The sequence below is a fragment of the Equus quagga genome, chromosome 16, assembly GCF_021613505.1.
Source record: "Equus quagga isolate Etosha38 chromosome 16, UCLA_HA_Equagga_1.0, whole genome shotgun sequence".
Lineage (NCBI taxonomy): Eukaryota > Metazoa > Chordata > Mammalia > Perissodactyla > Equidae > Equus > Equus quagga.
In genome coordinates, this window is record NC_060282.1 from 17,809,192 (window position 1) to 17,832,238 (window position 23,047).

Consider the following 23,047-nt stretch of genomic DNA (forward strand, 5'->3'; position numbering starts at 1 on the left):
TTCCCTACTTTTATATTTCTGTGTAACACTTAGCATCTTTAAAAAATATACCATTTAATTTATTATCTTCCTCCTTCCACCAGGATTCAAGTTCTATGAGGGCACTTTTGCTCTTTTTTGTTCACTGCTGCCTCCCCGGTGCTTAGAATAGCGCCTGGGACATAGATGCTCAATAAATATTTAATTTATTGAATTAAGGAATTGTACTTATCGAATTAAGGAAACGTAGTCATCCAAATCAATAACTTTTTTTTTTTTTTTTTGGTGAGCAGCGATTGGCCCTGAGCTAACATCTGTTGCCAATCTTCCTCTTTTTTTTTCTCCCCAAAGTCCCAGTACATAGTTCTATAACAAATAGCTTTTGTTTCTGTTTCACTAGACTCCTTTCACATTGCGATCATTCAGCACGTTGTCTATTTCAAAGTTGTCAGGTAATCGCTGTAATCTTAGAGAAGCCATTTTCTGTACTTCTGTAACCGTAGCTAACATTCATACATACAGACACAGTTCTTAGGTATGATTATATTTTAGAACTTGAGGTATTATTATTAGAGTTAATTTACAGATGAGGAAAGTAAGACCTGGAGAGGGGAATAATTTGCTCGAGATCGTCTGCGTGGGATAAGGCAGCGCTGGGTACAGAACCTGTGTTCTTAACTATAGTGCTCTGCCAGCTCGCTTTTAGCTCCTTTTCTGTTTTCTTTTGGTATTAACTTGTTTTGGTTAAGCTATCAGTACAAAGCTCTTAAGGATCAAAGTCAAAAACTGTCAAAGGCCAAGTGCTTTCTCCCCCTCCAGTCAAGGACTCGGCATTTTGCATTTGAATCCTGTAGGGCGGGAAACGGCAGGCAGGTGTCGGGAGGGGTGGGGAGGGGCCGCCAGACCCCCGCCAGCCAATCAGAGCGGGCGGGAGCCTCCCCTCCCCCTCCGCCATCCACGCGCCAAAATTCCAAACGGGACCACGTCCGCTACCCGCCGTCTCCCTCCGCCGAGCTCCGCGAGCCGGAACTATGTAAGAAAAAGAAGTCAGCGTTCTCCCGCCCCTGTTCGCTCAGGTGCTCGACACTGGAGGTGCAGGTTCTCCTCAACTTCGGCCCGAAGTCCTTCCCTCTACAGATGGAAGGAAAGTTTCGAGCCTGCGAGTGTCGGGTGGCGGCGTGGGCGGGACATGCGGCGGAGGGATTTCGGGCGCGCGCGCTGCGGCCGCTGGCGCGGAGCTTGTGGCGCCAGAATTCGGAGCGCGGAAGAGCCTGAGCGGCTGCCGTCCCCAGCTCGGGCCCATCTCCCGCCGCGGACGGCCGGGCGAGGCGGCCAGAAGATGGTGGTCCTCCGCAGCAGCCTGGAGCTGCACAGCCACTCCGCCGCCTCAGCCACGGACTCCCTGAACCTGTCCAACGAGTTCCTCAGCCTGGAGCAGATCGGCCGGAGGCGGCTGCGCTCAGCGACCGCCGCTGGGCAGTCCGGCGTCACCGCGGCCGCCGCGGGCGTGAGTACCGGCCTGGGGCGGGCCCCTCGGGCCGGGCCTGGGGGACCCGTTGCCCGGGTGGGGCCTGGGGGGGGTGGGCGGCGCGGTTGGGGTGACAGTTGGGGGGAGGGGCTGGGAGGAACGGGATCGAGGACGAGGGAAAGGGCAGCTTCTTCCACCGGAGCCCCGAGGGGTGCGGGGCGGGTGAGGAGACGGGCTGCCTGGAAGAGGGCTGAGCCGTGCGTTCCTGCCGACTTGGACGCAGGGGGAAAGCGAAGCCCTCGGAGCCGGAGTGCAGTGGGAGGCCGGGCCTGGGGTTGGCGCTGCCCCGCCCCCCGCCTCCCTCCCCTCCCTCGCCAGTCAGTCGCCCAGGCTCCCGTGCGAGGTCCCCATCAATCGAGTGTCACACGCTTTTACAGACTGTATGCGAGATGGGTCTTTTCGGGGCCACGGGAATAGAGATTATAATTCAGGTTCCCCGCCCTTCCTTTACGATCCGGAGAGGTTGGGGAATAAGAGCACAGTGCATAATACCAGGTTGCACAAGGTGAGGGATGGGGACCGACGTGAAGCCCCGTGTCAGCTCCACAAGGGTGGATAGTTAGGGTATCGGCGTTACAGAGGAAGAAGCGGACTCAAGAAGGTAGTCAGTCCGTGGTCGATCTGAAATCGGAGCCTGGATTCTCTGCCCCCAGAACCTTTCCCTTCCTGTTACATCCTGCTGCAGTTATAAACAGTGTCTGTAGGGGAAGTTTCCGAGGGGCTGGAACAGTCAAGTCCTCTCGAAAGAAGGGCTTCTCCGTCTAGGTCTGAAGTCCAGATGGGATTTGCGATTGGCCGAGTTAAGGCTGAGGGAGAGTCCCTCCACCTCCCCACCCCAGCTGCTGGGAGAGGCACGGATGGAGGGGGCAGTGTTAACAATGGGTTGGAGAAGTTGAGGAAGCAGCCCCGTTCAAGTGAAGGCAGCAGGAAGCAGTATAGTTGTGTTGGAGGGAGGCTGGGGATGGGGGTGGGAAAAATAGGACCAGAGAGGGAGGGTTAGGAACTGGGAAGTCAGAATGAGAGACCAGGGGGAGGGATGGCAGAGTGACAAAACATAGTGAAGGGAGGGATCCCTGTAGGAAATTAGCTGTCGGTATCTATTGTAGATGCCCCATCCTAGTCGCTCCTCTACTGAAGGGAGTGAAAGAGTCTGTTCAGTCTCTGACATGGTGCTTCTGCATTGAAAAAACAAATTCCTGACTTGCAAGAGCTGTTTCTCAGTCCCATGCACAAGTTGGTAGACATCTCGGGGGGCCAGACACTTCTGCACTGAACTGGGGTCACTTGACTTACTAGCTCATGTTCAGAAAAGCTCATTATTTCGGTGAATATTCGTTGACTGTTTATCATCTTCAGGAACGATGCTAGGTCCTGTGACTGTAATGATGTACTGAATACCGCTTAAGTAACCGGCAGTTAAAACAACTGTTAGTTTTTTTTGTCTCAGCTTGCCAAGCATCAGCAGGTTTCTACATTTGTTGAAAGGGGTGATACCCACCACATGGGTAGTGAGGATTAAATGTGTTCATGCGTGTAAGGAGATTACCTGAACGCTTGGCATGTAGTTAGAACTCAGTCATTGTCGGCTCTTAAGACCCCAGTCAGTTTTATTTAATGGCCTCTCCATCTTTCCAGTTCCTCAGGTCAGAAACCTTAGAGTCATCCTTGACTCCTCTCTCGTTTCATGTTAGCAAATTTTGTTCCCTTTACTTTCAAAATATATTCAGAATCTGACAAGTTCTCAGCTCCCCTCCATTGTTGCCATGCTGGTTCAAGCCATTATCTCTTGCCTGGATTATTAAAATAGATTTTTGACTGACCCCCCTGTTTTCCACCCTTATGTGTAATGTCCCTGCCCCCCAGCAGTCAGTTCTCAATATAGCTTACAGAGTGATCTTTTTTAAAGTCAAAACAGTTGATTATTCCTCTGCTCAAAAATCCCTATCTAACAGTCAAAGTTTAAAAGTTTGGGAGCAGCCTTATGCCCTTCCAGCCCCTTCCCTTTATCATGACATCCTCTTGCATTCTTTCTTTTGCAAAACCTAGTCTATTCGAGCCTCCCTGGCCCAGCTGCTTCTGAATACCAGGGCCTTTACACTGCTCTACCCTCTGTTGGGCATACTCTTCCCCTGGATATCAGCATGACCTGTTCCTTTACCTTTTGCATTTTTTTTAATTAAAAACAAAAAAACCTCAGAAAAGAAACTTGTTTTTTACGTCAATTATGCATTTCAGAAACTTAACTCCTTGATCACCCTGATTGATTGGGCATTTCCTAGTCTCCTCAGCCATGTATTTATTGACAGTGTTTAATAACGTGTTCCAAGAATTTTACAAGTCTTAACTCAGTCCTCATAACATTATGAGGTAGATGTGGTTATCTTGTTTTGCAGATGAGAGAACTGAGGCACAGAGACTTAACTAACTTGTTCACATTCACCTTTATATAAGCCACAGAACAGAGTACTACCTGGGAGGACCTAGGAATCTCTCTTTCAAGTCCGCTAAAATTCCACCTTTTCATTGATGGTGACCCTAACCACCCTATTTAACATTACAAACCACTCTGATTGACATGCCCTTTTACTCTGCTTCATGTTCCTATAGCACTTACCACCTTCTAACATATTCTATAATTTCCTACTTTTTAGATATTTTTCTCTCTCCCTAAATCAGAATGTAACTCCATAGGAATCTGGATTTTGACCTTTTGTTCAGCAGTGTATTTGCAGAACCTCAAACAGAACCTAGAGTATAATAGGTGCATAAGAAATATTTCTTATTGGTTGTCATTGCTCTAAAGGACCTTGGTCTAGCAGAGGAGACCTAACAGCAACGTACAGAGACTGTTTGCCAGAAGTGTTGTGTCAGTGGTGTGTAGTGGTTGAGCAATTAACACTCCGCTGGATGTTGTACGGTGGAAAGAGTTTTTTTCCTAGGCCAGGCTTTCCAGTAGAGATTATACCTTTTTGAGACATAGTACTCCTCTCTTCTGTAAAGCCTCTAGACCAAATTATGGTCAGAGTGTTCCTTGGTGAACATGGGATTGGATCAAAAGAAATGGATAATCTTGTGGGGTAATGTATGTATTAGTGCTGACAAAGCCCACCAATACTAAAAATGAAACGTACGTTTGTGATTGGAATATTTTCTCATTTACGGACTTTATACATTCATTTGATTTGATTATAGCTTGTTTTTTACATCAGTTATGCATTTCAGAAACTTAACTCCTTGATCACCCTGATTGATTGGGTCTTTCCTAGTCTCCTCAGCCATGTATTTAGTGACAGAGCATTTCTTAGGGTAGGTTACTTTTACAGATGGTTGAATTTATTCATATTAGTTCGTTAACTTGAATTTTTCTTCATCTAATCTCAGAGGCTGACCTTATCTTCGAATTCTGAAGGTACCTGCGGTCCTATCTATTTATTAACCACATTCTACTTTTACACTTTGAATATAGTCTCACTCAGCTGAGCTTAAGGCTGTGTTAGTTTTTTTTTTCCCTTTACTTTTATGGGTTCCCTGAATTTTTGTTTGTTTTTAATTTGTTTTTTTGCTTTTTAAACTTTTATTTTCATCCTACCATCCTTATGAGTTTGGATGCCCCTTCTGTGGTTTCTTTTTTCCTCTGAATCAGATTAGCCATTGTCTATTTCTGTGCTTTCACAGGTCTGAGGCTCTTTGATTCATTAAATTTAGAGTTGTTTCTCATGCTGAAGAGTCACTTAAGGATAGATAGTAGGGGGGGTTTTTTGGGTGATGATTGTGCATTACTTTTGGGTTGTGTTTACATACATTTTTATTCTTCCGTATGTTGTTAGGTAAAATAAAACATGGTGTAGTATGTAGAAGGTACTATTTTGGGGGTTTTTTTAGTTGTATGTTTATTTAAAAGTCTGGAAAGATGTTCCAGACTCAACACTGACGTGTATGACATATGTGAGATTTTTAAAAACTTGAAGCATAACACAACACAGAAAAATGAAAAGTATACAGCTCAATGTATCACAAAGAATGGATAGGGAGATTTTGACATGTGGCAATAAATCTTGCTCCCTGGAGTTAGGTGACGTGGCTGCTCTGCATTTGAGAGAGTGTGCTTGGTTTTGTGTAATAATAGGTAGTCCATTTTTGTCAGTTTGTGTTAGACTGGCCCTTGATTTTAGGCTTAGAAGTTGCAACTTTTAGAACAGAGATCTGATGAGTTAGTGTTTAGGATGGATTATAGTCAACAAATCTGGAGTTTGGAATACCAGTTAAAAGATTATAATGTTAATAGCTACCATTTATATAGCACTTGGTATGTGCCAGGCAAAGTACACACATGCACATACACACATGCATTTGCCCTATAAAGTAACTATTATTATTATATTCATTACAGATATGGAAACTAAGGCACAGAGAACTTATGTAATTTGGACAAGGTTACCCAGCTGTAAGTGACATGGCAAGAATCAATCCTAGGTAGTCTATCTTTAAGAGTTTGGGCTCTTAATAAGTACACTATTATCACAATAGACCAAAGCAGAGAAAACTAGAGCATAAATATACTCGGAGGAATGGAGAGAAAAATACCAAATAATACTGCAAGGAGTTTGAGAGTTGTTCAGATACAGGGAGGGAAGGTGGTGTTGTTTCCAGCTAAATTGGTGAGCAACAGAACATTGAGAATGTGATGCCAGAGTTTGGTGAGAGGTTAGGACTATATGTCTTTAGGAGTCATCTTTATAGAGGTGATAGTTGAATCCTTGAAGGTGAATAAAAAACATAGCAAAACAAAAATATTTAAGAAGGTCTGGAGCCATGGCTGTATTTTAAGGGTGAGAAGAGGATGAATTATGTAAAAAAGAATGTCATGTAAACCAGAGTCAAGGCATTTAAAGAAGGGAGTGATCAACTCCGTAGAAGTCAATGAGGTAGAGCAGAGGCCGTTGGCTTTAGCTATTGGGAGATAGCTTTAGATCTACTGAAAGAGCGGTAGAGGTAAAAATCAAATTGCTGGAGCTTGTGGAAGACATCAGTGGTGAGGAATTAAAGATGAAGCTGAGGAAGGATGTCACAACTGGATATACTAACATGTTTACCATTGTGCATTAAAATTTACTGCTGTTCAAGCTTTCAAGGAGGCCTAAGTCTGGATGAATACATTTCATAGCATTATTATAACTGTGATTTTAAAAATCCTGTTTAAACGTCATTTGTTGAATTGATATTTGAATTGACTCAACCAGCTGACCCCCTCCATGCATATTTTTTGTTATGAATTTAAAGCTTTAATAAGCTTGTTTTTTTGTGGGAAAACAGCATATTAGAATATTTCTCTTATGCAATTGTGTCTACTTTGGGGAAAAAACTTTTGTTATTCTATTGTTGCATGCTCCCTGTACTAACTTACTGATTCTGCAAGATTATAACATACTTAAAAATCTAACGTATATTTTTTCCTCTTTTAAAACTTCACTTTTAAAAAACTATCAGTGCTCTCAATATTTAAGTAGATTTTAGCTAAAGAATAAATGAGAACACTACATCTACAGGTTTAGTTTTCAGATTAAGTATCTTTTCTCTTTGTTTTTTACTTCTTAGGAAATTTTTTTCTAGTAATACATATTGGAAGAATGTAAAAAAAAGAAAATGGAAGTCCCCATTTCTATCATCCAGTGTTAATTAACTGTTAACAGTTGGCATTTAACTTACCTCTAGAAAATTATTTTGATTAGCTATATATTAAACTGTGACTGATCTAGTAACGGTGCTGGTTTCCTTAGATAATTATATGTACACAAAATAATTCATCTAGAGGCATTTATAACACACAGAAATTGCAGATAACCTAAACGTAATACATTAAACAGGTTGTTAAATAGATTCATGTAATGATTGAAATACTATTCATTTAAAAAAAATTTTAGAACGATATTTAATGACATGGGAAAGTGTATTACTAAGAAAAAGTTACAAAATATAATAGTATTATGTATTATCCCAATTTAAAAATAGTACGAATATGTTTGCATAGGAAAAGAATGGTTTATGCACCAAAAGGTTATCTGGTTGTCTGTGGGTAGCTGGAATTAAGGGTGACAGTTTCATCTTTGTGCGTTACATTTTTTTCAATTATATTGGATGTGTATTGCTTTTATTTTTATATTGCTTTTATGTAAACTTTTTTGAAAGTTAATGATATTTTAAAATTCCCCAGTGTGTATTTCTATATAGGTGATTCCCCAAAAACCTGTTTTGTTTTTCTCTCCACTCTGTTAAGGAGAGTCTTTCTTAATGCCTAATGCTTATTTAGGAAGGATGAACTAAGCCGCTCACCATGCACATCAAAGATTCACTCATACCATTTATAAGATTAAATCTTCCAGGTTTCTCAGGGAATCTTTTCTTCTCAGTATTTAGCACCCCCTTCCTTCTCTTTTCTATGGAAACAAACCTTTTATTATTATCCCCGGGAATATAGTGACATTTACTTTTCCTTTTTTATTGTAATAAAATATAGATAACATAAAATTTACCATTTTAACCCTTTCTAAGTTTACAGTTCTGTAGTATTAAGTAAGTGCATTCACATTGTTCTGCAACCATCACCACCCTTCATATCCAGAGTTTTCATCTTCCAAAACTGAAACTCTGTGCCCAGTAAACGCCAGCTCCTCATTCTTCCTCCTCCCAGGCCCTGGCAACCACTGTTCTACTTTCTGTCTCTGAATGTTGCTACCCTAGGAGGCTCATTTAAGAGGAAACATACAATATTTGTCCTTTTGTAACTGACTTATTTCACTTAGCATAATATCTTCAAGGTTCATCCATGTTGTATCAGTATGTTAACATTTCCTTTCTTTTTAAGGCTTAATAATATTTTGTTGTATGTACATTTTTTTTAATCCCTTCATCTGTCAGTGAACACTTGGATTGCTTCCACTTTTTGACTGTTGTGAATAATGCTGCTGTGAACATGAGTGTACAAATACCTGTTCAGGTCCTGCTTTCACTTCTTTTGAGTGTATACCCAGAAGTAGGATTGCTGGGTCATATGGTAATTCTGTGTTTAATTTTTTGAGGAATTGCCATATCGTGTTCCACAGTGGCCGTACCATTTTACATCCCACCAGCAGTGCTCACAGGTTCCAGTTGCTTCACATCCTTGCCAACACTTAGTTTCTTTTTTGGATAATAGCCATCCCAAGGAGTATGAGATGGCATCTCATTGTGGTTAGATTTGTATTTCCCTATGACTAGTTATGTTCAACATCTTTTCATGTGTTTACTGGTCACTTGTATATATTCTCTGGAGAAATGTCTGTTCAAGTCCTTTGCCCATTTTTAATTTTTTTTTGTTATAACATAGGAGTTTTTTATATTGTGAATATCAGTCCTTTGTCAGATATATGATTTGCAAATTTTTCACCTATTCTATGGATTTCTGTTTCACTCTGTTGATAGTGTCCTTTGCACAAAGTTTTTAATTTTGATCAAGTCTAACTTATCTATTTTTTCTTTTGTTGTCTATGCTTTTGATGTCATAGCTAAGAAGTCCTTGCCAAATCCAATGTCATGAAAGTTTTCCCCTATGTTTTCTTCTAAGAGTTCCTAAGGGTTTTTGTTTTTGTTTTTGAGGAAGATTAGCCCTGAGCTAACATCCGCCGTCAATCCTCCTCTTTTTGCTGAGGAAGACTGGCCCTGAGCTAACATCCATGCCCATCTTCCTCTACTTTATATGTGGGACGCCTGCCAAAGCATGGCTTGACAAGCAGTGTGTAGGTCCGCACCCGGGATCTGAACCAGCAAATTACGGGGCACCAAAGCAGAATGTGCGAACTTCAGCGTTGTGCCACTAGGCTGGCCCCCCACTAAGGGCTTTTTGTTTGTTTGTTTGAAGATTTTATTTTTCCTTTTTCTCCCCAAAGCCCCCCGGTACATAGTTTTATAGTTTTAGTTGTGGGTCCTTCTAATTGTGGCATGTGGGACACCACCTCAACATGGCTTGATGAGCAGTGCCATGTCCGCACCCAGGATCCGAACGGGGGAAACCCTGGGCCGCCGAGTGGAGTGTGCAAACTTAACCACTTGGCCGTGAGGCTGGCCCCTGTTTGTTTTTTTTGAGGAAGATTAGCCCTGAGCTACCATCTGCCACCAATCCTCCTTTTCTTTTGCTGAGGAAGATTGTCCGTGAGCTACCATCCATGCCCATCTTCCTCTACTTTATATGTGGGACGCCTGCCACAGCTTAGTTTGATAAGAGGTGCGTAGGTACACACCTGGGATCTGAATCAGCGAACCCTGGGTTGCTGAAACAGAGCATGCGCACTTAACAGCTGCACCACAGGCCAGCCCCCCTAAGGTGTTTTTTTTTTTTTTTAACTCTGTATTCTATACATTTCTAAGCTGCCATCTAAAATCTCCCCACCCCCACTGGTTTAAATAGTTACAATGGAGATCTATTTGTCATCTTTTAATGTTGATGTTAAAAAATAAAACTATTACATCAGACTTCTACAGGTCCACTGGTCTAAAAACCATAGTTATTTGATACCTGTCTTGGAACAGTAAAAAATAGTACATGAACAAGCGCTTTTAGTGGTCAGAAATTTTACCTTCATCGTTTTTTTCCCCTTTTAATTTGTATTTCCAATTCATTTAATGTACAGCATTTTATCTTGATACATTTTTATGCTTGAAAGTCATTTATTAATTATCATTTCATACTTGTAAAGCAAAATTTGACTTTTTTTCCATTTTTCTGTTATTGTAAGGCTCCAAGGAATAAAATTTTTATGTATTGAATTATCACAGTTATTAATATTCAATTGATCAAAACAGCGAAAGCATTACCTATTTTGATTCACAATGATTAAACGTAGAAAGTAAGATTTCATTAGGATTTCATGTGGTTGAGTTCCCCTCCTCACTCAGTTAGTTCATGGATCTGTGGGTGAGTCTTACTTATTGCTGAAAACGTTTGGCATCAGTTCCATTGTTTTTATAAATGTAAGCACTGAGAACATTGTTCATATAAATAAGTAGATAGTAATGAAGGGAGTTTTGTTTAGCAGTGCCTCGCAGTTTTTCTGGCTTTTATGCTGAAAATCACTTGCCAAAAATTATTTTTAATGGTCTTTTAGCTTGATTAGGTCTCCTTTCAATTTTCTTGAAAGCAAATAATTGGAAACCATCTAACAAAGGAAAGGATTTGTTGCCTATTTTGGTCAGTCTTTTTTTTTTGTGAGGAAGATTGTTGCTGAGCTAACACCTGAGCCCAGTCTTCCACTGTTTTGTATGTGGGGGATGCTGCCACAGCATGGCTTGATGAGCGGTGTGTAGGTCCACATCCAGGAGCCCAACTCACAAACCCCAGGCCACTGAAGTGGAGAACACAAACTTAACCACTACCCCATTGGGCCCGGTGCCAATTTCTTAACACCTACACTAGTGTTTTTCTTTCTTTGGTTTTAGGAAGTGTTTAATGCCTTGAGGCAGTCCACGATAGTAAGATCCAGAATGAGTGAGAGATATGACTTTGTTTTGTAAAATGAGAGAAAGGTAAATGAAAGAGGATGCCTTGTGTTAAGGTGCCTTCACAGGCAGATGAGTTTTAAGGAAAAGTACATATGAAAGTTGAGAATCTGGAAATAGATTCCCTTAATATTTGCCTTGGAAAGTCTTATGTTACACTACACTGATCTAAGATGTAGATAGTTGTTTTAAAAATAATATACCTACCGGGGCTGGCCCCGTGGCCGAGTGGTTAAGTTCGCGCGCTCCGCTGCAGGCGACCCAGTGTTTCGTTGGTTCGAATCCTGGGCGCAGACACGGCACTGCTCATCAAACCACGCTGAGGCAGCGTCCCACATGCCACAACTAGAAGGACCCACAACGAAGAATATGCAACTATGTACCGGGGGGCTTTGGGGAGAAAAAGGAAAAAAATAAAATCTTTAAAAAAATAAATAAATAAAAAAATAATATACCTACCTAAAAGTGTTGATATTTTTTTCAAACATCCTTAAATGTAGGTACACTGATAAAAGTGGTAACAAATCATACACGTCACTTAATATTTTATGAAGTACTTGTTTAATTCTTACCCAGATGCTTGTATAAATATCCTTATTTTACTTGTGAACCAAACAAATATTCTGCCCAAAACTAATGACAGAATGTCCTGATAAAACAATGAAATGACCGAATAAAGCCAGCCTAAGGTGGGGGGCACTGTTTCTAAAACACTGCCTGTTTTTCTAAAATTGTCAATCTTCAGAGTAGGAATGCATGAATTAGAGTTGATAGGTACTATTGCCTTCTCTTCTAGTGTAAAAGTATTCTTTATATGATTTCAGAGAGATGTGTATGAACTTTTGAATACTTTATGACAGAACCTCTGTAGCTCATAAAGCAGCCCACTGACTTAGAGAACCTCCGGTCTATTGAGCAAAAATAAAGTTACATGGAGTTTCTGTGGTTTTACAACAGATTAACTTACCTAAAGCCAGTCTCTGAATTCAGTTGTTTCATTATCTGGGTGAAATAGATAGTAATAACTCCTTTTTGTCATCCAAGCCAAAATTACAATTCTGATGGTCCAGTTATTTTAAGGTTGCTGCCAGTGGTTGCATGGCAGACAACGAATGGTGTGTGTATCTTTCTAATTTCTGTAGCCTTAAAATAAAGGTGTACTTACTGTTATGGACTATTACAACTTTTTATCACTAGTGGAAAACTAAACTCTAGACAACTTATTATGAAATAGAACTATTCATAATAGTTCATAAATAAATATATTAGCCATTTCATAGACATTGCTAATATTTATCATAAAATGATTATTTATTCTAAATATTAACTTTCGTAGCTCCCTAGAGAGATGCAAAATGATTCTGCACAAATAGCAGTTGTTACAAACTTATAATCAGAGAAAACTCCTAGGAGGAGTTTAACTTGGGAATTTTGACTAAAGAAAAACTTAGATGGCTTTCTTAATTTTTCTTAAAGGATGGGTCTTCAGTTAAGGAAGTTGAAACCTACCACCGGACACGTGCTTTAAGATCTTTGAGAAAAAATGCACAGAATTCTTCAGGTTCTAGTTTTGAAAAGAATATGGAAATAACGGAGAAACATGCTAATAGCAGGCATTTTACAAGGTAATACAAGATGGTTGAATGCTAATTTAAAATAGTTTTAAAGTAATAATTTAGAATTTGCATTTGATTTTTAAGTGTATTCTTGGCCAGTCATCAAGATTTCAGGGTTGTAAAATGTTATTTATTTAAGTGAAATTACCACAAGTGAATATTATTGAATTAAAAATGTAATATGTACACAGTCGGATTTGTTTTTATTGTCCAAAGATGATGTTTTTGATGTGCGTGAATGCAGCTAACAAGATTGGTTGATACGGGATCAGGTCTCTTAAGTACTTGAGTATCTAAAGAGCCTGTGACTGTAACTTTCTTATGATATGTGGTTCTGTTTCGTAGTCTGTCTAGAGCTTTTATTCAAAATAGTAGTTATATTTCTGATTGCTTGCTACCAAGTTTTTCATCAGTTCTGAGTCTCTCTTGAATTTCTCTGTGTTGGTGTGCTTATAAAGCAGTCTTCACGTAGAGGCAGAATGTGGGGTTTTTTTGACATGTCTAATGAGACTAGATGTTTTATACATATTTAAACTTTGTTTCCCAAGAAGCATGAGGTAGGTAGCATGAATTCCATTTTAATACTCCAGGAGTTAGTTTCAGTGAATTAAGTAGGTAGTTCATGCAAGTTGGGTTTGTTTGGTTCAGGACAGATTTAAATCTAAGTTTAATTAGCTCAAAACCTTCACTTTTTCCCCCACTTTGGTGGGCCTAACATAAATGGGAGGAAGTGCCAATTAGAATAAAATTTGTTTGATGAAATAATTGTTTTTACATTAATTCTTTTCATAAATTGCTCATGACTTAGAAGACTAGAACTCTCCTACTTTTTTTTATATGTTTACCGGATTTTTTTTTAATTTTAAGATTGGTACCTGAGCTAACATCTGTTACCAATCTTCTTCTTCTTTTTTTTTCCCCCTTGGTTGTCTTCTCCTCATCAAAGCCTGCCAGTACATAGCTGTCTATTCTAGTTGTAGGTCCTTCTGGTTGTGCTATGTGGGACGCCGCCTCAGCATGGCCTGGTGAATGGTGCCATGTCCACACCCACGAACCAAACCAGCAAAACCCTGGGCCACCGAAGCAGAGCACGCAAACTTAAGCACTTGGCTAGAAGGCCAGACCTGAGAACTCTCGTACTCTTAAACAGAATTTAGATTTTGATTTTGATTTTGTGTAGCAGGCTTTCCAGATAAGTGAGGTTATGCCCTTTTAAGTTTTGCATTAGTGTTTCTTTTTCAGTTACTTGGTCTTTTATTATATATTTTTAAATTTGCATCTTATTTCGTCCATTATTTATGGAGTGTTTACTGTTGTATTTCAGGGAATCCAAGATAACAGCAGTTGAAACGTACAAAATTATTTTATAAGATGGTAAAAAAGAAAAAGTAGTGAAAGTTAAACTACAACATGCCATCTCTTATAAGACATCCCAATTTCAGAGACATTAAAATGGGAGAAATGTACAACTTTTAGAATCAGTGAAATACAATTTAAGCTACCCCAGTATTTCTGAACCTTGAAGTCTTCTTGGGGTGGGGGGGAGTGGGCCATGAATTCTCTGTGAGAATTTTCAAGTTTATTGTATGATCTGAAGAAAAAAATAAATATTCTGGGTCATCTAAATTGCTACCCTACAGAGAACAGCCATAAAATTCCAGGCCCTACATTTGTTTTTACAACTAAATTGGCACCAAGTAATACTGCTTTAGTTATCTCAGGTTCGTGAGATAACAAAATCTGACCATAATACATAAATGACATGTCTGTTCTAAGAGAAAGCCACGTGATGTGATGTTATGACAAGCTGTTCAAATGAAGGTTTAGAGCACTTCAGATAAAGAGAAGTATATGAATTGAATCATCACAATACGCAGCAAACAGGATACATAACATACCAAACTCAAGAGAAATTGATAGCAGTCAGCACCACATTCACGCAGCAAATGGCTGTTTTGTTTCAGCAAAACCTCATGTTGTATTAATATTTTTGTTGGTGGTTGGTTTTATTGTATAAAACATAAATGAATTTATATCTAGTTTGGCTTATAGATAGACATAAAAGAATTAATGTTGGAAGTCCTGTAAGTTTTTACCTTTAGAAGGATGTGTACATTATTTCAAGTTTGTGAAACATTGTGCTGGGCTTTATGCTTGAAAAGTATTAAAGAAGTGTATTAAAATAAGTGCTTTTTAATCTGGATTTAAAGATGAGTGACTTGATATTTTTTAATTAGATTCCTTCTAAAATATATTCAGTTCCTACCTTTTCAATTATTTTTAAATAACTTTATTGAGATATAATTCACATATCATAAAATTCATAATTTTAAAGTGTAATTCAGTGGTCTTAGAATATTCACAATATTGTGCAACCATCACTACTATCTAATTTGAGAACATTTTCGTCACTCCAAAAAGAAACTGTTTTTTCTTTCATTTGGTACAATATTTTGAAGGTTCGTCTGTATTAGAATATCTTGCCAGCACTTCATTCTTTTTATTTTATTTCCAAATAAGATTCCATTGTGTGAATATATCACATTTTGTTCATCCACTCATTAGTTCATGGACATTTGGATTGTTTCTACCTTTTGGCTATTATAAATAATGCTATGAACATTGGTGTGCAAATTTTTGTGTGGACGTATGATTTTGATTTTTTTGGGTATATACCTAGGAGTAGAATTGCTAGGTCAAATAGTAACTCTGTTTTAATGTTGAGGAACTGCCAAACTTTGGTTCAAAGCAGCTGTACCCTTTTACATTCCCACCAGCAATGTGTGAGGGTTCCAGTTTCTCCACATCCTCGCCTACACTTGTCATAGTCTCTCTTTTTGGTTTTAGCCATTTTAATTGGTGTGAAGTATTGCATTGTGGTTCTGATTTGCATTTCCGTGATGGTTAATAATGTTAAGTATCTTTTCATGTGCTTATTGGCCATTTGTATGTCTTCTGTGGAGAAGAATTCCTATCTTAAAAAAAAATCTCTGTATTCAGATCATTATTACAGGGACTATTTATTATTTTATATAATGATAACATCAGGATCTCTTTGTATAAGAATTATGTAAAGTGGCCTTTAATATTTTTGAATTCTGCTTTGTGTAGTTTTCCTGTTTCTTATTAGGGTGACCCTTTTTGCTGTTGCCAGTTTGCCTGACTGAAGTAATCTCTTTACTTCCTTCCTTCCTGTGTTTTCCCCCCACTTTGTTTTCAAGCTATTTGGGGCTCAAAAACAAGGGGACCAAGACTGTTAAACAGAAAGATTTGAGTAACTATGCCTTGAGGGCAAAATCTGTATTTCTTTGGTGCTAGGGTTCTTAACTAGAGTCCAGTAATCATGGTTTTCAGGGGGCACATGAAACCTCCAAAATAATGTTTAAACTTGTATGTGTATATGCAGTTTTCTAGGGAGAAGAGATCGATAGCTTTCGTCAGATTTGCAGGTGTTAACAGAAGTCCAGCCACCTGTTTTTGTAAATGGAATACAGCCATGCCCATTCATTCTGTCTGTGACTGCTTTTCCACTTCAGTGTTAGGGTTGTGTGTGTAGTTGTAACACAGACTTTATGGCTCACAAGCCTAAAATATTTACTATCCACTTAAGAAAAAGTTTATCAACCCTTGCAAAGGGAAAAGGTGCCCCCACTTCCCCTACAGGCAAAAAAAAAGAAAAACACTGCTTTAGTCATTGTGTCCCTACCATCTTAACAGAGGCCTGGTTTATAAAAGTGTGGACATACATGGTATATAGGCAGAGGCTCCTTTATGAGAAAAGTCTATGAGCCTGTGAACAAACTAGGCCTTCACCTGTAGATGGATTGCTCCAAGGGTTTTGATTTTGCTCTTGGTTCTTATCTGTGTTCCAAGAAAGGGAAGGAATTAGTGATGACTTACATTGTTATGAGGATGCATCAGTTAACTCTTCTGGATAAGATGGTTTCTTTTTATTTTAAAGTATCACATTTGAAATTTCACATGTAAAACCAGCCCAGTTGCAAATAGCCTGATACATGGGTTGCTTAATAGGTATAGCCTATCCAAGTATGGAAAATTAAATCCTTAAAAATAAGTTAATAAGACATAACTATTTTGTTTGCTCAGTGGAATTTTGGAAAAAGGTAAGGGTAGGGTACCTTTTTTTAAACCTTTCCGATTCAGTAGATTCTGTCTGCCAGTTTGTAGGTAGGACATCTGATTCATAAATGGGATTGTTTCTACGTGTACATGTTAATGCATGTCGTGTAAAGACTGTGGCCAGCAAATGTTCTTAGAAGGAAATTAACATGTCACTAAGGGACATTAGTTTTGTTTATAGTTATAAATTCCTCAATGATGTGGGACCATTATATCCCTATGGCATAAAACACATTGACTTGTTTTTGCTCAATGCTTAGTTCAATTATACCTAAACACTTAGGCTAAGGATTTCGTTTCCTGTTTAGGTAAGATTAATTCTGTTTAGGTTCTCAGACTGTTTAACTGTAACTTATATTATACAAGCATAGATATTCTGAAGCTGTTTTTTAGGTTTTTAGGTAGCTACGAGTATTTACTCTCCATACTGATTTAACTTTTTGTCATAGTTTGGAGTATTAGGAAATGTAGGATTTAAAATTATTTTGAATTATGTAATGTATTTTTCTCATATAGGCAGTTGGCCAGACAGCAGGCTGATAAAAAAAAAGAAGAGTGCAAAGAAGGTAAGTAATGTTAAAGGCCTTCCACATTTTAAAAACATGTAATTAATATTTTGTTTATAGGTGTATTGAGGTGCATACAAGAAACTGTCCATATTTAAAGTGTACACATTTTTTGGTTTTGACATAAGTATATGCCATGAAGTCATCACCACAATAAGATAGTAAAGATAACCATCACCTCCCAGAATTTCCTCAGGCCCTTTTATAATGCCTCCTGGCTCCTCTTGCTTCTCTCCGTGGCCTCTACCCACTAAGATTCCTGAGCAACCACTGATCTCCTTTCTGTCACTATAGATTAGTTTCCGTTTTTCTGGAGTTTTCTATAAATCGAATTATACAGCATGCATTCTTTTTTGTCTGGCTTTTATTCAGCATAAATTACCTTGAGTATCATCCATGTTGTTGCTTTTTGTTACTGAGTAGTATTCCACTAAATGGATATACCACAATTTGTTTTGTTTTTTTTACAGCTTTATTGAAATATAATTGAAAGTTTAAGGTGTACAACAAATATTAATTTAATGCACTTATATATTGCAAAATGATTACTACCATAGCTTTGGCTTACACCTTCATCATGTCACATAATTACCATTTGTTTTTTGTGGTGAGAACATTTAAGATCTATTCTCTTAGCAACTTTCAAGTGTATAATACACTATTATTACTTGTAATCACTATGCTGTACCTTAGGTCCCTAGAACTTACTTACAGCTGGAAATTTGTACTCTTTGGCCAACATCTCCCCTTTTCCCTCAAACCCCCATTCCTTGGTAACCACTGTTCTATTCTCTGTTTCTGTGAGTTCAGCTTTTCTAGATTTCACACGTAAGTGATATCATACTGTATTTGTCTTTCTCTGTCTGACTTATTTCACTTAGCATAATGCCCTCAAGGTCCATCCATGTTATTGCAAACGGTAAGATGTCATTCTTACAGCTGAATAATATTCTGCTGTGTGTATATTTCACATCTTCTTCATCACATTCATCCATTAATGGACACTTAGGTTGTTTCCCACAATTTGTTTATTCATCTTTTGATGGATGTTTGTGTTGTTTCCAGTTTGGGGTTATCACAAAACTGCTTTGAACAGTTGTGTACAAATCTTTGTATTATATATCTTCCCTTTTCTCTTGAGAGTGGAATTGCTGGATCATATGGTAAGTATATACTGTGTTTCTTGTAACATTATTTTTGTTTTCTAATATTTTTAAGAAAGGTAAGTTCGAGATACTAAAATTTTGTTATATGAAAGTGTAGCTATTTAATTGTTCATTTTAGAATTATTTCATAAATGCTGTTATTTCAAATCTTTTCATTATTTTTATGTACACATCTGTAAAGACAAAGTGATTCCAACTACTCGGTCATTGAGGACTAGGAACATTGTTCAGACTACAGAACACTTGCATGAAGAGAATGGTGATGTTGAAGTTCGCCGCAGTTGTAGGATTAGAAGTCGTTATAGTACTGTGAACCAGTCTGTGCTGTTTGACAAACTTATAACAAAGTAAGTAAAAATTATTTACATTGTAAGATGATTTATCTGGCAAAAACCTTTTGTTGAGGCGGGATCATAAATTTTGAATAGTGTGAATATTTAACGCATTCAGTTTGTGTAAAGTGTAACGGAGAATGATTGTTAGAGGACTTTGTAATGGTTCTGTATACAGTATGTACCTAAATTCTTAGGAAAAAATTTTAAAAATATTTTTACACAAGTAAATCAATGCTATTTATAGAGATATTTAACACCCCAACACTCAAAGAGTACAATGGAAGAAAAATTGTTTTTAAAAATATACTACTCTTTTATAATTTTAGCTTATATTTATGTCAATTTTTTTAAAGCACTGCTGAAGCTGTACTTCAAAAAATGGATGATATGAAGAAGATGCGTAGACAGCGAATGAGAGAACTTGAAGACTTGGGAGTATTTAATGAAACAGAAGAAGTAAATATGTTCTTCCGTTAAGGGGATGGTTTAATCTCCAGTTTAACCTTTTCTTACATACCTGTCCATTTTTTGGTTAAATTATTCATTTTGTTCAGCATTTGTTTGATCAGTCACTAGTTATTGCTGGAGTTGTAAGCATTTATAGCTGAAAATATCTTCATAATTAAGCAAGATTGGAAGATCCTACTGTATTTTTATTTATAAATATACTAGATGTTTAATCACTTTTATTTAAACATTTTTAGGGGAATCTTAATATGTATACAAGAGGAAAACAAAAAGATATTCAAAGAACTGATGAGGAAACAACTGACAATCAAGAAGGCAGTGTGGGTTAGTTTTTTCTTTTCTTCTGTCTTCTGGGTTTGAATTTCAGTACTTTTAATTTAGTAGGATATAGCCTTTTTATTCAGAAGCTGTGACATTTATGGTAGTTTGTGAGAGATCAGAGAATTGGTCATAATTTAAAAGAAAAAAGTGAAGACAAGGGAGAGCTTAGAAGGATAGTATGTTTTGTTTGGGAAACTACTTGAAATCAACAATTCTAAATCAAATAAAATTGGTTTGCTTGTGTAATACATTTACAGACAACACATATATATCTCTACATATTTTAGTTAAAAGGTAATTAAAATTAAGTTGTGCTATTCTGTTGAGGACTTAGTACTGTAATTTATTAGAACTTTTCTTGAGTGAAACCAGTTTTCTGAAATGCATTTTAAATGTTTGGTAAGGGTATTTTACATTATCATAAGTAGATTGATTTATGCTGCATGTAACTAACTCAGTGACAGCCAGAAGGGCTGGATAGAATGTCAAACTTAAGTTTAAAAGGCAAAAACTAAGTGTGTAGATACTCAAATTTGTCTAGAGGTTGCATTAACCTGGAAGCTTAAGTATAGTCACCTATATTAATGAAATTAGCAGTAATACCATAAACTTTAGTTTGGTACTTACAGTAGCCTTTAAACTTCTTTCTCTACTTTCATCTTTCCCTTCCTCTAGTTGTTTTTAATTCTACAATTTTTTACTTGATTTTTAAAAATCTTCATTTAATGTTGCAAAAGAATTACAGATTCTTTCTATGAACAATGTAGGAGTAGATAAATTTTTAAAGGAGGGTGTCTTTCTTTATTTCCCATGTTAGAGATTGTTAACATTTTGGTGAGTGTCCTTCTGAAAGTAAATGTTTCTTAATTGTAGAATCATCTGAAGAGGGTGAAGACCAAGAAGATGAAGATGATGGTGAAGATGAAGATGATGATGAAGATGATGGTGAAGATGAAGATGATGATGAAGATGATGATGATGATGAAGATGAAGAAGATGGAGAAGAAGATAATCAGAAACGATATTATCTTAGACAGAGAAAAGCTACTGTTTACTACCAGGCTCCATTGGAAAGTAAGTGCTATATATATTTTTTCCAGGTGATATAATTGTATTACCTTTATCTTTACTACCTTTCCTCTATTATTATTATTTTTCATGTTTGCAGAACACTCATGGCTATTGTCTTTCTTAACCTATCCTAAATGTACAAGAAGTTATGCCAAAGAAAGTTAAATGTTAGCCTTGACCAAAGCAAATAATTGGGCTATTTTGAAATTTCGTGTATGTCTTTAGATTTCATAACTTTGTACTTAATTTATTTTGTCAGTCTGCAAAATAAGACTGCTTTTGATTTATGTTAAAAGTTGTGCCTTAGTACTTATGAGCATATACCTGGGGGCTAATAATCAGCTGTTATGCATCAGTATAATCATAATGGTTGTTTATGGCCAGTGTATGTTTTGGTTGGTTAGTGTCTGTGCTATACATATTTTCAACAGCAACCTTACAGACATAAATTATTTAAAACATGAACAGTAAAATATTCCATAGTAGATACGTAGTAGTATTTTCATGGAAGGCAGCACTTTTGTAAGTATATAGGTGAAGAGCAAAACTGTCTTCATACATACTTATATGTCATGTAGTTATAATTCTTTTTTTTAGAACCTCGTCACCAGAGAAAGCCCAACATATTTTATAGTGGCCCAGCTTCTCCTGCAAGACCAAGATATCGATTATCTTCTGCAGGACCAAGAAGTCCTTATTGTAAACGAATGAACAGGTTTGGTTCTGAAATAGTGATTGATTTGTGACAACATAATTGTGGCTATGTTAGGACAGGATTCTAGAATCCTAGGATTGGATGTATCAGGATGGAATTTTAGAATCATGTATTTGGGAGAGTTAGCTCTGTGCCTTTAGTGCTCTAATCCCCACTACCACTGATGTTTTTGCTTTTGCTTCCACTAATAGGAATTGTTAGTAACTACTGTGATAAGGTAGTTTATTCCACTTGTTCCACACTTTAGTAATAGAGCTATCTTTGCTTCAGTATTTACTTGATTTTTGGCTTGGTCTTAAGCATTTTACAGACTGTTTCATTTAATCTTTACATTAAGTTAAAATAGCGGTTTAGCCTTGTCTTCGCTATCATGGACATATTTTCCTACCATAATAAATATTATAAGTTACGTAACTTCTAGACTTCTCATGACTCTGACCATCCTTTTCTGGATGTGTTTTTTGATTTGTTTATTTTATAAAGTAGGAAATATTAATTTTCTTTGACTATTCAAATCGTGGGTTACTATTCCTTCTACATCCCAACGCTTGTTGCTTGTCTGTCATATTTAAATCCAAAGAGGTAATTCTTGTTATTTCCTCATTCTCCCAAGTAATAAAAGGTTTTCTGATGCGTTAGAACTTTCTGGGTAATAGAAGCATTATAGTAGTTCTTTAATAAGAGAGCTTCTTGAAGACGAAAAAGGCAGGAAAGAAATGACACTGATGTGGGAAATGGTACTTTCTTCCTAACATTATTAGTTTGCTCAGAAGTAAGAGTAAAGTCCTATGAGACTTCAGCTATTTGAACTGTTCTTGCATCTCTCCTCTTAGAAGCAAACTATCTCTTCATCTTTTGGTCATGGAAGGTGACATCTTCATAGGTGCTGAGAAATTCCTCTCTTTTAGGAAATACATGAACTACTACTTGTGTCTCTGGGTCTTTTAATTTCATTTTCAGAGTGTCAAAACTACAAATGTACATTCTGGATTTCTTGTTTCATCATCCCTTTTCACACAAGCACGACCTGGAAGGATAGAGGATCAGGAAGGCAAACTCAACTTGTCAACCTGCCCAAGATGAATTGCACTGGAAAGAGGTTGAACTGTTCTTACTTTTCATAGGACCCTTAGAATGTTGTTAAAGACTGACATTTCACTAGTGAAATTTAATAGTCTTCTGAAAAGGAGAGTAAGGTTTAGTGCTCCGTGGAATCCCCACGAAGCATGGGGCTCAGGGCAGCTGTCTGGGTAGCCTGACTCAAGGGACAGGCCTCTGTGTGATCCAGCAGAAGTGAGAGACGGGCAGTTACTTTGAGATTTAATTTCTTCTCCCGTCTTTAATGGATTTATATTTCTGGAAGTAACATACTTGATTGACTGCCTCTACACTTGTCACCTACAATGTATCTTACAGCAGGTTGGAATTTTCTTTGTCACTTTGGTGCTCAAGTTCCATATCTGGTTCACAGTCTACTCTTTCCCTATGGAAAGTGTCTCACATTGTTGCATAGCTCCTTGGGTACAGGATTTTTTTGCCCTCCAATTATTTAACAAATGTATGAATACTACCATGTGCCAAACACTATGGATATAAAAATGATTAAGCCAGGAT

The 23,047-nt window shown here is 37.7% G+C and overlaps 1 protein-coding gene across 1 annotated transcript in view; it reads left to right on the forward strand.

Annotated features, from left to right (window-relative positions):
• The first annotated feature begins 1,207 nt into the window (after positions 1-1,207).
• Positions 1,208-23,047, forward strand: part of ATAD2 (ATPase family AAA domain containing 2) — a 66,083-nt gene continuing 44,243 nt past the window's right edge. Inside the window, exons 1-8 of the mRNA XM_046642427.1 lie at positions 1,208-1,486; positions 12,512-12,660; positions 17,308-17,357; positions 18,705-18,870; positions 19,212-19,314; positions 19,563-19,650; positions 20,521-20,721; positions 21,316-21,433. Of these exons, the coding sequence (XP_046498383.1) occupies positions 1,319-1,486; positions 12,512-12,660; positions 17,308-17,357; positions 18,705-18,870; positions 19,212-19,314; positions 19,563-19,650; positions 20,521-20,721; positions 21,316-21,433 (1,043 nt within the window). The 5' untranslated portion in view covers positions 1,208-1,318. The remainder of the gene's footprint in view (positions 1,487-12,511; positions 12,661-17,307; positions 17,358-18,704; positions 18,871-19,211; positions 19,315-19,562; positions 19,651-20,520; positions 20,722-21,315; positions 21,434-23,047) is intronic.